The sequence below is a fragment of the Danio rerio genome, chromosome 14, assembly GCF_052040795.2.
Source record: "Danio rerio strain M-AB ecotype USA chromosome 14, GRCz13ab, whole genome shotgun sequence".
In the NCBI taxonomy this organism is placed as follows: domain Eukaryota; kingdom Metazoa; phylum Chordata; class Actinopteri; order Cypriniformes; family Danionidae; genus Danio; species Danio rerio.
Genome location: NC_141034.1, coordinates 17,712,485 through 17,726,972, shown reverse-complemented (window position 1 = coordinate 17,726,972; position 14,488 = coordinate 17,712,485). Strand labels below are relative to the sequence as shown.

Genomic DNA, 14,488 nt, shown 5'->3' with positions numbered 1-14,488 from the left:
TGCTTGTTTATATAGGCCTGTTGCGCGTGCAACATTTGTATATTTATAACCACTTATGAGGAATTTGGGGGTAACGAGTCGTTGGCATTGTTATTTTAGGGGTCAGGGGCTGAAAAGTTTGGGAACTTCTGCTCTAGAACACAGGTCACAGAACACTTCCATCTAGTGGATAACAATAGACAACACCACTAGGCCGTAACAACATCTGTGTATGTTTTTTATCCAATTAATACAGACAATATATTTTGGTGTATTTAAACAAAATAGTTGTATTAAACCTTTTTTTTTTAATTGTGTTTTTGACAAAAGGTACAGTACAATAAAGGTATTCAATTACAAAGGTATTTTCTTTTTTGAACCATACATAAATTTAAAAAAGAGACAAATTAACATAATAAATTTTTTTATGAAAAGGAAATGCATTAAATAAAAATTACATTAATAATAAAAATGAAAATAAAATAAAAATAAATTTACAAAAAAAAAATATATATATATATAAAAAAATAATAAATTAAAATAAAATAAAATGAAAGAGTGGGTGGGGGTGGGGTTGGGAATTTATGGTTGGAGGAGTACATTAGACTCAATATGAAATATTAGAGGGTCCCATGTTTTAAAAAATGTTTTGGTTGAATTAAATATTTAATTTTTTCTGTTTTCAAAAATAGCATTACATCACTAAGCCAAAGTGACAGTTTAGGTGGCATTGGTGATTTCCACTCCATAAGAATTCTTCTTCTAGCTATTAATGTTACAAAGGCAAAGGTGTTTTCTATTTCTTTGGCTACATAAATGTCCTCATTTGCTACTCCAAAAATAGCCATTTCCGGATTTGGTTGAATTCTTAAATAGAAGGCTGAGTTTAAAATTTCAAATATTGAAGACCAAAATCGTCTCAGTTTGTCACATGACCAGAACATATGGGTTAGGTCTGCCTTGCATGAGATGCAACGATCGCATATTTCATCTATATTGGGGTAGATTTTAGCCAGTTTGGTTTTGCTGTAGTGAATACGGTAAAGAATTTTCATCTGAATCAGATTAAGACGCGCACATGATGAAGTCTTGTTTATAATTTTAACTGCTTTATCCCAAGTTTCTTCAGAAATATTAATTCTTAGTTCTTCTGTCCATTCTATTTTAATCTTCTCTAGTGTTGTGTTACGGATTGTCGTAATAAGGTTATACATTTTGGAAATGAGACATTTGGGGTGTACAGGGGTCTTTAAAATTAGGTCCAGTCCAGATGCAGCAGGCATTTGAGGGAATACAGAGCACTGGGTCTGAACAAAGTGGCGAACCTGGAGGTATCGAAAAAAGTCTAATTTTTGAAGATTAATTTTTTTACTCATGTCATTGGCAAAAATATTATCAATGAAAAAATCTCTACATGTAAGTATGCCCAGGCCCTGCCATTTCTTAAAAGTAGCATCTAGCTTGGCTGCTGGAAAAAGATGATTATTACATATGGGGTTTGTAAAGAAAAGTCTGTGAATTGAAATGCTTGTCTAAATTGATTATATATTTTGAGGGTTGAAATTACCACTGGACTCGAAGAATATTGTGATGGTAAGAAAGGTGACTTCATTGTAATAAGTGCTGGTAGTAAAGTTGATTTTTAAGACTTAGCCTCTGCTTCACACCATTCTGTATGTGGGAACTGTAATCAATAGATTAGTTTCTGTAAATTTGCTGCCCAATAGTAGTTTAACAGATTTGGAAGAGCCAGTCCTCCATCTCCTTTAGGTCTTTCGAGAAAGTCTCTGCGTATTCTTGGCTTTTTGCCACCCCATATAAAGGAAGACAGCAGTCTTTTTGTTTGACTGAAAAAAAGATTTTGGCAAGAAAATTGGGAGGCTTTGAAATGAGTACAATAATCTGGGTAGTACGTTCATTTTAACACAATTGACTTTACCCGCTAAAGATAAATAAATAACATTCCATCTTTGGAAATCTGATTTTAGTTTTTTAAGTATAGGACTATAATTTGCTTTGAATAAATCTGTATATGAACGGGTAATATTAATTCCTAAGTATTTAAATCCCGATTTGGAGAAACAGAAGGGTAAGTCAGTATCTGCAATTTGATCTGCCATATTATTTATAGGGAAGCATATACTTTTAGAGAAGTTTATTTATAACCTGAAAAATTAGCAAATTCTTTTAATATTTTCTCAATTTCAGAGATGCATGATAGTGGGTCAGTTATATATAATAACAGATCATCAGCAAACAAAGAGACTTTATACTCTACACCCATTCTTTTAATACCCCTGATGGATTGTGATGATTTGAGTATTGTTGACAATGGTTCTATAGCCAAAATAAATAACAAAGGGCTAAGGGTGTCAGGGTTCTGCCACTCTGATCTTGTAAATTCTTGTTTTGGTGGCAGATCTCGGACACTACTCTTGTCTGGTCCTGTTTCTGTCTCTGTGTGCGCGCGCGCCGTCGTGGGTGTACGCAGAGTGTGCGCGCTCCTGCTTGACGCGGCCGCGCGCGCGCTCTGCGTCCCTCAGACGCGTGCGCTCTTGTACTCGTGTTTGTGTTTTCGTCTGTCAGCAGCATGGTGTTTCATTCCCAGCGTCTCAGTCTTGTTGGTTTCGGTTTTGGTCGGCGCTGGGATGAAGCATGCATGCTGCATATGTGAGCGCATGGTGAGTGTTTTCATTCATCGTGTGCTCGTGTCTTGCGTCTTTTGTCAAAGCACGTGGCTCGGTGTTTACATTGTGGTCACGTGCTTTTGTCGTGTGCTTCAGTGTTGTGTTATGTGAGCGCATGGCTTGTATTGTCTCTCTGTGTCATGCGCTCTCCCGTCTATTGTCTTGTCCCACCCACCTTGTTACCTTGTTTGTAATTATTATTTTCACCTGTCCGCCTGTCTGTTTATTGGTTTGTCTTACCTATTTATTCTCCTAGTGTGCTCTGCTCTGTTCTGTGCTGGTCCGTTGTTGATTGTTGCCTTCCCTGTTGTACGAGGTTTGCTGATTCTGCTCTACAACAGTGGTTTAAAGTTGTGTCTGCCAAGTTCCAGATCTTGTCTAGTTACGTGTATAATATAATGTCGTGTTTTTCCCCACATGGGGAGATTTGAGTTTCGTTTTTGTTTTATTTTTTCAATAAATTCTTCATTCCCCGCATTTGGGTCCTCGCCTCCTCTTCATCACCCCCACACCCTGACAGAACGGACCAGCCAGAATGAGGACCCAGCGGAGTGAAGATGGCTCCTTCGCTAGCCGCATTACTAAGTTGCTGCATTTGCAGTCACTGAAACAGTGTGGCTTAAATTTGGAGGAGTTTGCGGAGAAATTCCGCAAGGCAGCTGAGGGGCTGAATTTTAATGACTGGCTGCTTATGACCCACCTAAATTTTGCTCTGGACAAGCCCCTTCTTCCTCTGCAGATCCAGAGAATGGTGGGCTGGTCATACCAGCAATTTATTAATCACATGGTTCAGCAGCAGGAGAAAGGGATCCTTCAGGAGGAGAGGATCTCTCGCACCACCACCAGCGCCGCCTCCCAGCCCTCAAGGGCTGACCCGCACTCAGAAGCGGAGGTTAAAGAGGAAGACCTCTTCTGCAGTGTCGGCTCCAGCCCCAGAGCGCCCTCCAGTGTCGGCTCCAGCCCCAGAGCGCCCTCCAGTGTCGGCTCCAGCCCCTGAGCGCCCTCCAGTGTCGGCTCCAGCCCCTGAGCGTCCTCCAGTGTCGGCTCCAGCCCCTGAACGCAGCTCAGTGCCGGTCCCAGTCCGGCTCCTTGCCCTGCCGGCACCACCCAGACGTCTTGCCCTGCCGGCGTCAACCAGACGTCTAGCCCTGCCGGCACCAGCCCGGCTTCTTGCCCTGCCGGCGCCACCCAGACGTCTTGCCCTGCCGGCGCCACCCAGACGTCTTGCCCTGCCGGCCCCAGCCCGGTTCTTTGCCCTGCCGGCGCCACCCAGGCGTCTTGCCCTGCCGGCGCCACCCAGGCGTCTTGCCCTGCCGGCGCCACCCAGGCGTCTTGCCCTGCCGGCGCCACCCAGACGTCTTGTCCAGCCGGCCACAGCCCGGCTCCTTGCCCTGCCGGCGCCACCCAGACGTCTTGCCCAGCCGGCCCCAGCCCGGCTCCCTGCCCTGCTGGCTCCCCTCTGGCCTCCAGCCCAGCCGGCTCCCCACAGGCCTCCAGCCCAGCCGGCTCCCCACAGGCCTCCAGCCCAGCCGGCTCCCCACAGGCCTCCAGCCTCAGCCCAGCCGCCTTCAGCCCTGCCGTCTCCCCAGCTGCGGCCTTCTGTCCAGCCGGCTCCCCTCAGGCCTTCTGTCCAGCCGGCTCTTGTCAAGTCTCCTCCAGCCCAACCGGCTCTCTACAGACCTCCTGCCTTGTTTCCCCTCACAGACTCTCCCTGGGTCGTCCCCCCTGCTCCTCCCTGGTGTTCCCCTCTTCAACCCTGGATGGATCCTCCGGCTTCACCCTGGTTCCCTGCCGGGGCTCCCGACCCGCTGAACCCACCCTGGACTGTCCCTCCTGATCCTCCCTGGTTTTGCCCTACCATCCCTCCCTTGTTTGTCTTGTTGGGTCTGACTTGGCTCCCCTCCCTCCCCCCCTTCATGTCTTGCCTGTTCACCTCCCTGTCTTGTGTTTGTTAATGTTGCCTGTTTTGTTGTCTTGTGGTGTTTCTTGTCTGTCTTGTACCTTGTTGGATGTTCCCTTTAGGGACGCCACGTGGCGTCCCTTTTGGGGGGGGGGGGGGGGGGTAGTGTCAGGGTTCTGCCACTCTGATCTTGTAAATTCTTGTTTTGGTGGCAGATCTCGGACACTACTCTTGTCTGGTCCTGTTTCTGTCTCTGTGTGCGCGCGCGCCGTCGTGGGTGTACGCAGAGTGTGCGCGCTCCTGCTTGACGCGGCCGCGCGCGCGCTCTGCGTCCCTCAGACGCGTGCACTCTTGTACTCGTGTTTGTGTTTTCGTCTGTCAGCAGCATGGTGTTTCATTCCCAGCGTCTCAGTCTTGTTGGTTTCGGTTTTGGTAGGCGCTGGGATGAAGCATGCATGCTGCATATGTGAGCGCATGGTGAGTTTTCATTCATCGTGTGCTCGTGTCTTGCGTCTTTTGTCAAAGCACGTGGCTCGGTGTTTACATTGTGGTCACGTGCTTTTGTCGTGTGCTTCAGTGTTGTGTTATGTGAGCGCATGGCTTGTATTGTCTCTCTGTGTCATGCGCTCTCCCGTCTATTGTCTTGTCCCACCCACCTTGTTACCTTGTTTGTAATTATTATTTTCACCTGTCCGCCTGTGTTTATTGGTTTGTCTTACCTATTTATTCTCCTAGTGTGCTCTGTTCTGTGCTGGTCCGTTGTTGATTGTTGCCTTCCCTGTTGTACGAGGTTTGCTGATTCTGCTCTACAACAGTGGTTTAAAGTTGTGTCTGCCAAGTTCCAGATCTTGTCTAGTTACGTGTATAATATAATGTCGTGTTTTTCCCCACATGGGGAGATTTGAGTTTCGTTTTTGTTTTATTTTTTCAATAAATTCTTCATTCCCCGCATTTGGGTCCTCGCCTCCTCTTCATCACCCCCACACCCTGACAAAGGGGGCATCCTTGTCGTGTTCCTCTGGACAAGGAGAAATATTGAGACACTATTTTATTAGTGACTACGGCTGCTTTTGGTTGATGATAAAGCAAGCGCATCCAAGTTCAAATTTGTAAATTACAGCAAATAAGTATTTCCACTTGACTGTCGAAGGCCTTCTCTGCATCCAGAGAGACAATCACTTCAGGATTATCCTCTGATGCAGGAGAGTGCACAACATTGAGGAGCTTTCTGATGTTAATGAATGAGTGGCGTCTCTTTATAAAGCCTGTCTGGTTTTGTGAAATTATTTCTGGTATTATGTTCTCTATTCTTGAGGCTAACAATTTAGATACAATTTTGACGTCAACATTTAGTAAGGAAATGGGTCTATAAGAGCTACAGTAAAGGGCATCTTTATCTGGTTTCAAGAGAACTGTAATATGGGCCTGTGTAAGGGTTGGAGGTAATTTGGTTTGTTCAAACGAGTGGTTAAACATATTTAGCAGTAAAGGGCATATTTGTGAGGAAAATGTTTTGTAAAACTCAATGGGAAATCCATCTGGTCCAGGGGTTTTACTGCTCTGCATAGCTTTGATTGAATTTTCCACTTGGTTGTAAAAGTTGTAAAGGTTTGTCCATGTTCTTTTTTTGATCCATTTTAACAGTGGGTAGATTAATATTAGATAAAAATGTTGACATAGGACTGTCTTCTTGTGGGAATTCTGAGGTGTACAGGTCAGAGTAATATTTATAAAAAATATTATTTATTTCTTGGGGGTACTGTAATGTCTTGTTTTGTATTCTTAATCTTTGGGATGAGCCGAGATGCTGACTTACTTTTTAATTGTTGGGCGAGAAGACGGCTTGCTTTATCGCCGTGTTCATAAAATCTAGCACGTGCAAAAAATAAGTTACGTTCTGTTTTTTCAGTTGATAATAATTCATATTTTGTCTTTAAACTAAGTTTTTCTCTATACAGTTTGGGTGTTGGGGTATCACCATACTGGCAGTCGATTTTCTGTATTGATTCAATAAGTTTCTCCTCAGTTTGTTTCGTCTCCTTATTACGCGAGGTTGAGTATGATATTATTTCTCCCCTTATTACCGCCTTAAATGTTTCCCATAATAGTGATGGTGATATAGAGTCTGATTTATTATTTAGTAAAAAATTGTCAATTGCACGAGATATGAATTTGCAAAAGTTTGAGTCTGAGAGTAAGGTTGTGTTTAGCTTCCATACTGGTCTTGTCGTATAGTTATATGAAAAACAAATATCAAAAATTACAGGGGCATGATCGGATTCATTAATAGTTGAGTATTCTATGTTTTTTATTGCCGGGATAAATCTTTTATTAGCAAAAAAAGAATCTATTCGCGAATATGTCTGGTGAACATGTGAAAAACATGAGAATACCTTTTTATCTGGAAATAAAAACCTCCATGGATCTATGCAGCCAATCTGATTCATATATCCGGCAAATACTTGAGACATTTTTAAAAGAGGTACAATTTTAGGGTTGGAACGGTCCATAGTTGTATCCATTACACAATTCAGATCTCCACCAAGTATGAGATGGAAAGAGTTTAAATCTGGTAACAAGGAAAAAAGTTTTTTCACAAAGTTCACGTCATCCCAGTTGGGTGGGTAGACACTGACCAAGACAACTGGTACCTCAAAAAGGTGCCCAGATACAATAATATATCGTCCTTGAGGGTCTGAAATAGTTTCAGATGCAATGAATTGTATTTTTTGTGGATTATGATTGCGGCTCCCCTTGTTCTGTGATTAAAGCTGGAGTGATAAATCTGACCAACCCAATTGTTCCTAAGTCGGTTATGGTCTTCAATACGCAAGTGAGTTTCCTGTAGAAAGGCTATTTCTGTTTTTAATCTTTGAATATGTGTAAATATGCGAGTTCTTTTTACTGGTCCGTTTAACCCTCTAACATTCCAGCTAACAAAGCGTACTGCTGAACTTTTTGTGTTTTCTTTATCGCCTGTGTTTGCCATTTTTATTCAACAGCTATGTATCCAAACTTTGTATATTGGGTGTGGGTCGGGGAGTTGGGGGGGGGGAGAAAAAAAATTATAATAAAAATAACGAGGTAGCGTGGTTGAACTTTGGTAAACAACAAAAATTTAATACAATCTCAATTTGCCCTTTGAACAATGACAAACCACAGTTCACAAACTTCTCTCTGCTCCCGATATTCCAAGTCTATGTGCTTCTATTCTCCTCAGAGTTCCCAAATTAATATAAGTTAGGCATAAAGTGCCCAATCAAACTTACAAATAAATGTGTTTAAGTACCGTTAATAAATACAGTGCTGCATAACAAAAAATAAATAAAAATAAAGTATCTGCAGATCTTAAATAATAATAAGACAGTTTCCCTTAATAATAAAGTTAGATAAAACATATCCCAACTTACTGCGGAATTGTTCATCGCGAATATCTATTTATATATAAACAATCTGCATAGCAGCCCTGTTAAATATATTATGTATCTAACAAGCTCAGTGTATGAAAGTCAACGTGATCCTTCATCAGTAATCCGCTGGTCGAAAAATTGCTGCGCTTTCTCTGGCGTATCGAAAAGGAATGTCTGTTCTTCATAATGAACTCGTAGCCGTACAGGATGCAGTAGCTGGAATCGTACCTTTTTTTGACAGAGCAGATGTTTGACATCTTTGAACATGGCACGCTTTCTGGCGAGATCGGCGGAGATGTCAGGATAAATCCTCAAAGTCGAGCCCTTGTATTTTACCTCATTCTGCCTGGCCCATCTTAATGCTTTTTCTTTCTCTTGAAATCTGTGAATACACGCGACAAGTGGTCAAGGAGGTCGGCCATTCTGTGGTTTTGGACCGAGCGAACGGTGTGCTCGTTCCAATTCTGGAGGTTTTTCGAAGACTTCTTCACCCATGATTTCCATTAGCATCTCGGACACAAATTTAACAGTCGGCTGACCTTTCTCGCTGTTCTCCTGGATATTTAAGATTCTGGGATTTGCTCTCCGTGACCGGTTTTCCAAGTCATCTACTCGATCCAATAGTGTCGTGTTTTGCTCTTTCAGGGCTTTAATAGTTTTTTCGGCCGCAGCCAGCGCTGAAAAGTTTTCGCTCGCGAGTGTCACTGTGGCGCATAGGCGAGACTGGAAACTCGCCATCGTTTCCGTCAAAGCATTGACCGATGTCTGAAGAGACACTATTGATTCTTGAATCAGAGCTGAGATGTCTTCTTTTATCGAGGTTTGTTGCTTTGTTAGTTCTGCTACAAGTTGGTTCATTGTTACGCCGTTATCGTCTTCTTGGGTTTCTTCGGATTTGGCAGCGGTAGCCATCGTGGCTAATTTGCTAGCTACGCTGGTTCTCGTCGTTGGCAGGGCATTTGCGGCTGATTTATTCTTGCTCATCTATTCTTATACATCATATTCTTCCTCATTTATTCTTCGTATTAAGCACTGTTTTAACACTTAAAAAAATGTTTTAGATTATTTAAATGGCACTATTTAAAGTTATATTATCAGAAATGCTCGGGAGCTCTGATGATAGGCGTCGTCTTCTCACATTGCCAAACCGGAGTCCCTTCAACACATTTCTAAACATAATAGTTTTAATAACTCATTTCTAATAACTGATTTATTTAATCTTTGCCATGATGACAGTAAAAAAAATATTAGACTAGATATTTTTCAAGACACTTCTATACAGCTTAAAGTGACATTTAAAGGCTTAACTAGGTTAATTAGACAGAATAGTGTAATTAGGCAAGTTATTGTATAATGATGGTTTGTTCTGTAGACTATCGAAAACAAATATATAGCTTAAAGGGGCTAATAATTTTGACCTTAACATGGTGTTTAAATAATCAAGAACTGCTTTTATTTTAGCCAAAGTAAAACAAATAAGACTTTCTCCAGAGAAAAAAAAAATATCACTGTGAAAGTTTCCACAATCTGTTAAACATCATTTTGGAAATATTTAAAAAAAAAAAAATAATTATATTAATTATATTATATTAAATTATATATATATATATATATAATGGAAAATAATTGTAGTTAAAATGTAATGCTAGCCTTTAAACTTCTGAGAAACACTTGATTTGCTTTAATATTGATGCAGTTATGAATACAATTGTATTATTAGAGGTAATATTTATTGCATATTGTATCATTTATATGGATTTTGGACGATTACTGTTGTGGAAAGCAACAGATCTGGTAACACTGTTCCTCATTTTCAAATGTATAACTATATTGTTCTGAGCTATGGAGGACTATATGTGAGGAAAATATATGTTTTAATAAATGAACTTGGATGTAGTTTAGATAACGTCGCTTTTACAGTACATGCTTTATTTTACAAGTCTGGAGTCTTTTACTGCATCAGGAGATAGCTACCCTTCTTTTATAAAGGTTCTAAACAAACCCTAATCTGAATCCACAAATCGTTTTTATTTGTTTACTTTTTACTTACCGCAGTGGACCTTGGGATCGCAATGAATCTTAGGATAGAGAACATAGACCGTAAAAAAATAGATCGCGACAGACAATGAACCCAACGTCAATGAATAATATAAAACTAAAATATCAGCAAAAAATATTTTTTAAACTTAGTACTTTAAATGTAATATTTTTTTAAAGTAAAAACATAATACAAATATAAATGAATCGATCAGTTTTATTAGACATAATTACCATAAACTGGGCAATCGAATATAATTTCACTCATTAAATATAAAGTAAATGATAACATATTTATCAACACCAACTAATCTCCAATAAAAATAAAAAATAAATAAATAATTTAGTATTAACCTATCACTTATCGTGTCTGGCCTCATTTGGGAAAGAGTTGAACTCATCAGAGGACTCACCAGTATTGCATTTTGACCAATAGCTGAGCTATGTTAAACTCACCGTAACAAAAGTCACGTTGATCGAGTCCTTACAGTCATCTCGACCCTTTTTACAGACGCTTTTCATGAACAAAAGAAAAACCACATATTTAAAAAAAAAAAAAACTGCGATAATAGGCGTAAACCAGGTTCAAAATATTGCGTTGACATCTACTGGTAACTATACGAGCCTTTCAGCGTCTCCAACTGACGCCTCAGGCAACCCATTAAAAGCAATGGAATTCCTTTTGCGTCGGTATAGTGACGCCAGGGGGCACCTTCGGCGTCCTCATACTGACGCGAAAGGGACCATACTTCAGTTTTTGACTCTTCGGTGTGAGAATGGGTAGAAAATTTGTACTTAAGTACACTTAATGTGAGTGCAATATTATCACTAACACTTAAATAGATTTTGAGTGTGGTAATTTTAAGTTTATATTAAATTCACTTTATTAAAAATCTATTTGTAATGTATTGTAGTAGAAGTACATTTTCCCAAAAGTTGTACTTAAGTACACTTAATATGAATGCATTATTATCATTAACACTTAAATTGATTTTGAGTGTGGTAATTTTAAGTTTTTAAGTAATTTTAAGTAGAAGTACATTTTCCCAAAATGTCTTTATATTTTATGTATGTGCTGTAATGTTGCATCTAATTTATATTTTTGTGTTCTCAGTTTTTGCTAAGTTTTTGTTCCCTCCCATAAGGTATTTTTGGACTTGTGGTTTATTGCACAAAAATATTAAAGTGTTTTGATGAAGCACAGATGCTGTTTTCTTTGTACACACATTATCCCACCCAGGTAAAAAAAAAAAAGTGCTCTAAAATGCACTTTATTTAAGTATACTTAGTACACTTTTCAGTAATTTACTAAAAATGATCTATTTTCGCACACTAATTTTGTACTTAATGTACTAAAAGTTAGTATTAAGTATATGTTAAGATAAACTTAATACCATCTAAATGCACTCAACTGTGCTATTTTGAGACACCCTGAAACTGAACTAAAATGTGCTTTTAACATACTATATCTGTATTTTAAAAAATATGTTTAGTTACAACTAGAAATACACTTGAACCCTACTTTTAAACATTTAAATATATTTATGACTAATAAAGTATAATAGTAATATATTAAAAGAATATACAAATTGTAAAAAAAGTGCTAAATGCTGTATAAAAAGTGCCCTATTTTTCCAAACTAATTTTGTATTTAATGTACTAAAAATTAGTATTAAAGCTGATGTAAAATGTGCTTTTAACATACTAAACATTTATTTGATTTATTTATTATTTATTTGAATATTTAGTAGATGGTATTCATCTACTTAATACTAACTTTTAGTACATTAAGTAGAAAATTAGTGTGCGAAAATAGAGCACTTTTAGTACATTACTGAAAAGTGTACTAAGTATACTTAAATAAGTGTATTTTAGTGCACTTTTTTTTACCTGGGTGGGATAATGTGTGTACAAAGAAAACAGCATCTGTGCTTCATCAAAACACTTTAATATTGTTGTGCAATAAACCACAAGTCCAAAAAATACCTTATGGGAGGGAACAAAAACTTAAAATATAAATAAGATGCAACATTACAGCACATATATCAAATATAAAGACATTTTGGGAAAATGTACTTCAACTTAAAATTACTTAAAAACTTAAAATTACCACACTGAAAATCAATTTAAGTGTTAGTGATAATAATGCATTCATATTAAGTGTACTTAAGTACAACTTTTGGAAAAATGTACTTCTACTACTATACATTACTAATAGATTTTTTTATATAATAACTTATTTTAAACTTAGGATTAGTATGTAAACAGTGTACTAAAAATCAACTAATGTTTAAAGCATTTGAAGCACACTTTTGAAAAACACACTAATAAAAGTCTTTTGGATGTTTTTTCTGTAGTGTACTTTATTGTAGTACACTAAAACTTTATTTAAGTATTACTGGTATTTGGTATACATTTGTCAAGTGTACTAAAGTCCTACTGAAGTATAAACATACTTTTAATTAGTATATTTATAGTGTAAAACCATCAAACTTTTATCTAACACAAAATAAATAACAATGTACTAAAAATGTATTTGCGGGTATTTGAGTGTATTTTAGTTGCATTTACTTGTATATATATATATTTTTTTCACCTGGGTAATCAAATGAGAAAAGGAAGAGGTGTGTGTGTGTGTGTGTGTGTGTGTGTGTGTGTGTGTGTGTGTGTGTGTGTGTGTGTGTGTGTGTGGATGACAGAATTGTAGTCCAGGTGTGGTGAATGTTTTCCTGCAATCTATACAGGTTAGATCGCTGGTGATCCTGACACTATAAGTAAAAAGCTAGCTGGAGTTTTTTTATCCCCAATACTTAGGTCCGAATGCACAAAATGAAAATACAAACCAAAGTTGTAATATATTTAATTAAAGGAGCCTATCAGGCAGAGGTTTAGCAGTCTTCGTCTACATTGATTTGTATGTACTGTAGTTTACATTTAACCCCAAATAGATGAAGACTGTTTTTATTTTGTTTGGTTTTTATTTTCAGTTAAAGTATTACTTTTGTTTAGTCAAAAAAAAAAAAACTTTTCACTTTTCCATTAATCCAAAGAGGGAAATTGAATTTTGTTTGTTTTTAATATTGATTTGTACGGCTTTATTTTCAACAAACAAGTAAGCTTCTGTCCCGTGATTGAAGTTGACACCTTTCTTTTTTTAGGATTCTTAAAAAACTTATTTTGCCACAACTTTGTAAAAAAGTGAGACTGTTCCACACATCTTTATGTTAACTACACTCAGGGCTTTATCTTGACCATTTCCTTATTATTCGATTCAGATTATTGTATTTTGTAAACTTCCCAACAGATAAAACCCCATAAGGATCTTCAAAGTCATAATAAAATATGGATATATAAATAAAAGATATAAAAGATATCAAAACACTGACATGTATATCAAGGGTTTATTTAAAGATTAGAATGTTTTAAAAAAGAAACACATTCTTCCTTTTGAGATGAAAACCCTGTAAAAGCAACACATGGTTCCAGCCTTCACGTCATCCCAAATAAGCTGAGTGGATCTGGCTCAGCATTCACCTCTTTTGGAGATTAATATGATGTTGCGCTTTTCCTCACTGCAACAAGATGATCAGTTTAAAGAGAATAATAAAACAAGTAGATGAACAGAACATTACAAACTTGAATTACATGTAGGTCTACTTACAACATTTTTGCACACAGGTCGCACTCATTTGCATATGTAATTCCATCTGTACCACAGACAGGCGTATATTCCTTGGTGCAGGCGGGCAGGTGGTATCGACTGCAGTTTGGCTGTAAATAAATGCACATACATAGATTAATAGAAGATGGATAAAAAAGATAGAGAGCATAAGGATATATTGCTCTACTTACCACTAAAGGACAATCATCATCTGCTGTTGCCATGACTGTTTATAACAACATAGAAGCAAAAAACAATTATTAAAGTTTACCTACACAATAATTGTAGCTATTGTAGCTGTAAGTAATGACTAAACATAAAAAACAAAATGTTTGATACAACACATGCTGGAAACATCCAAATTTGATGTTCCTTTATTGTCAAAATTAGTTTTCAAACTTACCTGACAAACAAAGCAGAAGAACAATCTGCGCCAGCATAGTTGTTTGTTTACAGTGAAGTGTTGACAAAGTAATTAATCACTTTTAGAGTTGGTGAGCTCCTTTTATTGCCCTTTATTTCCCACCCACAGACCAGAGTTGTGTAATATTCAGTTCTTGTGAAAAAACCATTCCAGTGGGTGAAATTTATGTGAAGGTTTACAAATTTGAGAATTTATATATATATATATATATATATATATATATATATATATATATATATATATATATATATATATATATATATATATATATATATATACAGGGCTTAACTTTAACTTTTTTGACCACCAGCCACTGTGGCTAGTAGTTTTCGAACATTACTAGTCACTCGCCATTTTCACTAGCCACAATTTTATTGTTGAGAAAATATA

General features: G+C 37.9%; 2 protein-coding genes across 2 annotated transcripts in view; both read right to left on the bottom strand.

Moving 5' to 3' along the window:
* Positions 1-14,488, bottom strand: part of immt (inner membrane protein, mitochondrial (mitofilin)) — a 905,839-nt gene that overhangs the window by 520,626 nt on the left and 370,725 nt on the right. The gene's annotated exons all lie outside the window — the stretch shown is intronic.
* On the bottom strand, positions 13,400-14,155 carry spink2.5 (serine peptidase inhibitor, Kazal type 2, tandem duplicate 5). The gene is given in 4 exon segments (NM_001386622.1): positions 13,400-13,585; positions 13,675-13,784; positions 13,866-13,900; positions 14,078-14,155. Coding segments are annotated over 4 exon segments (231 nt in total). The 5' UTR covers positions 14,115-14,155; the 3' UTR covers positions 13,400-13,536.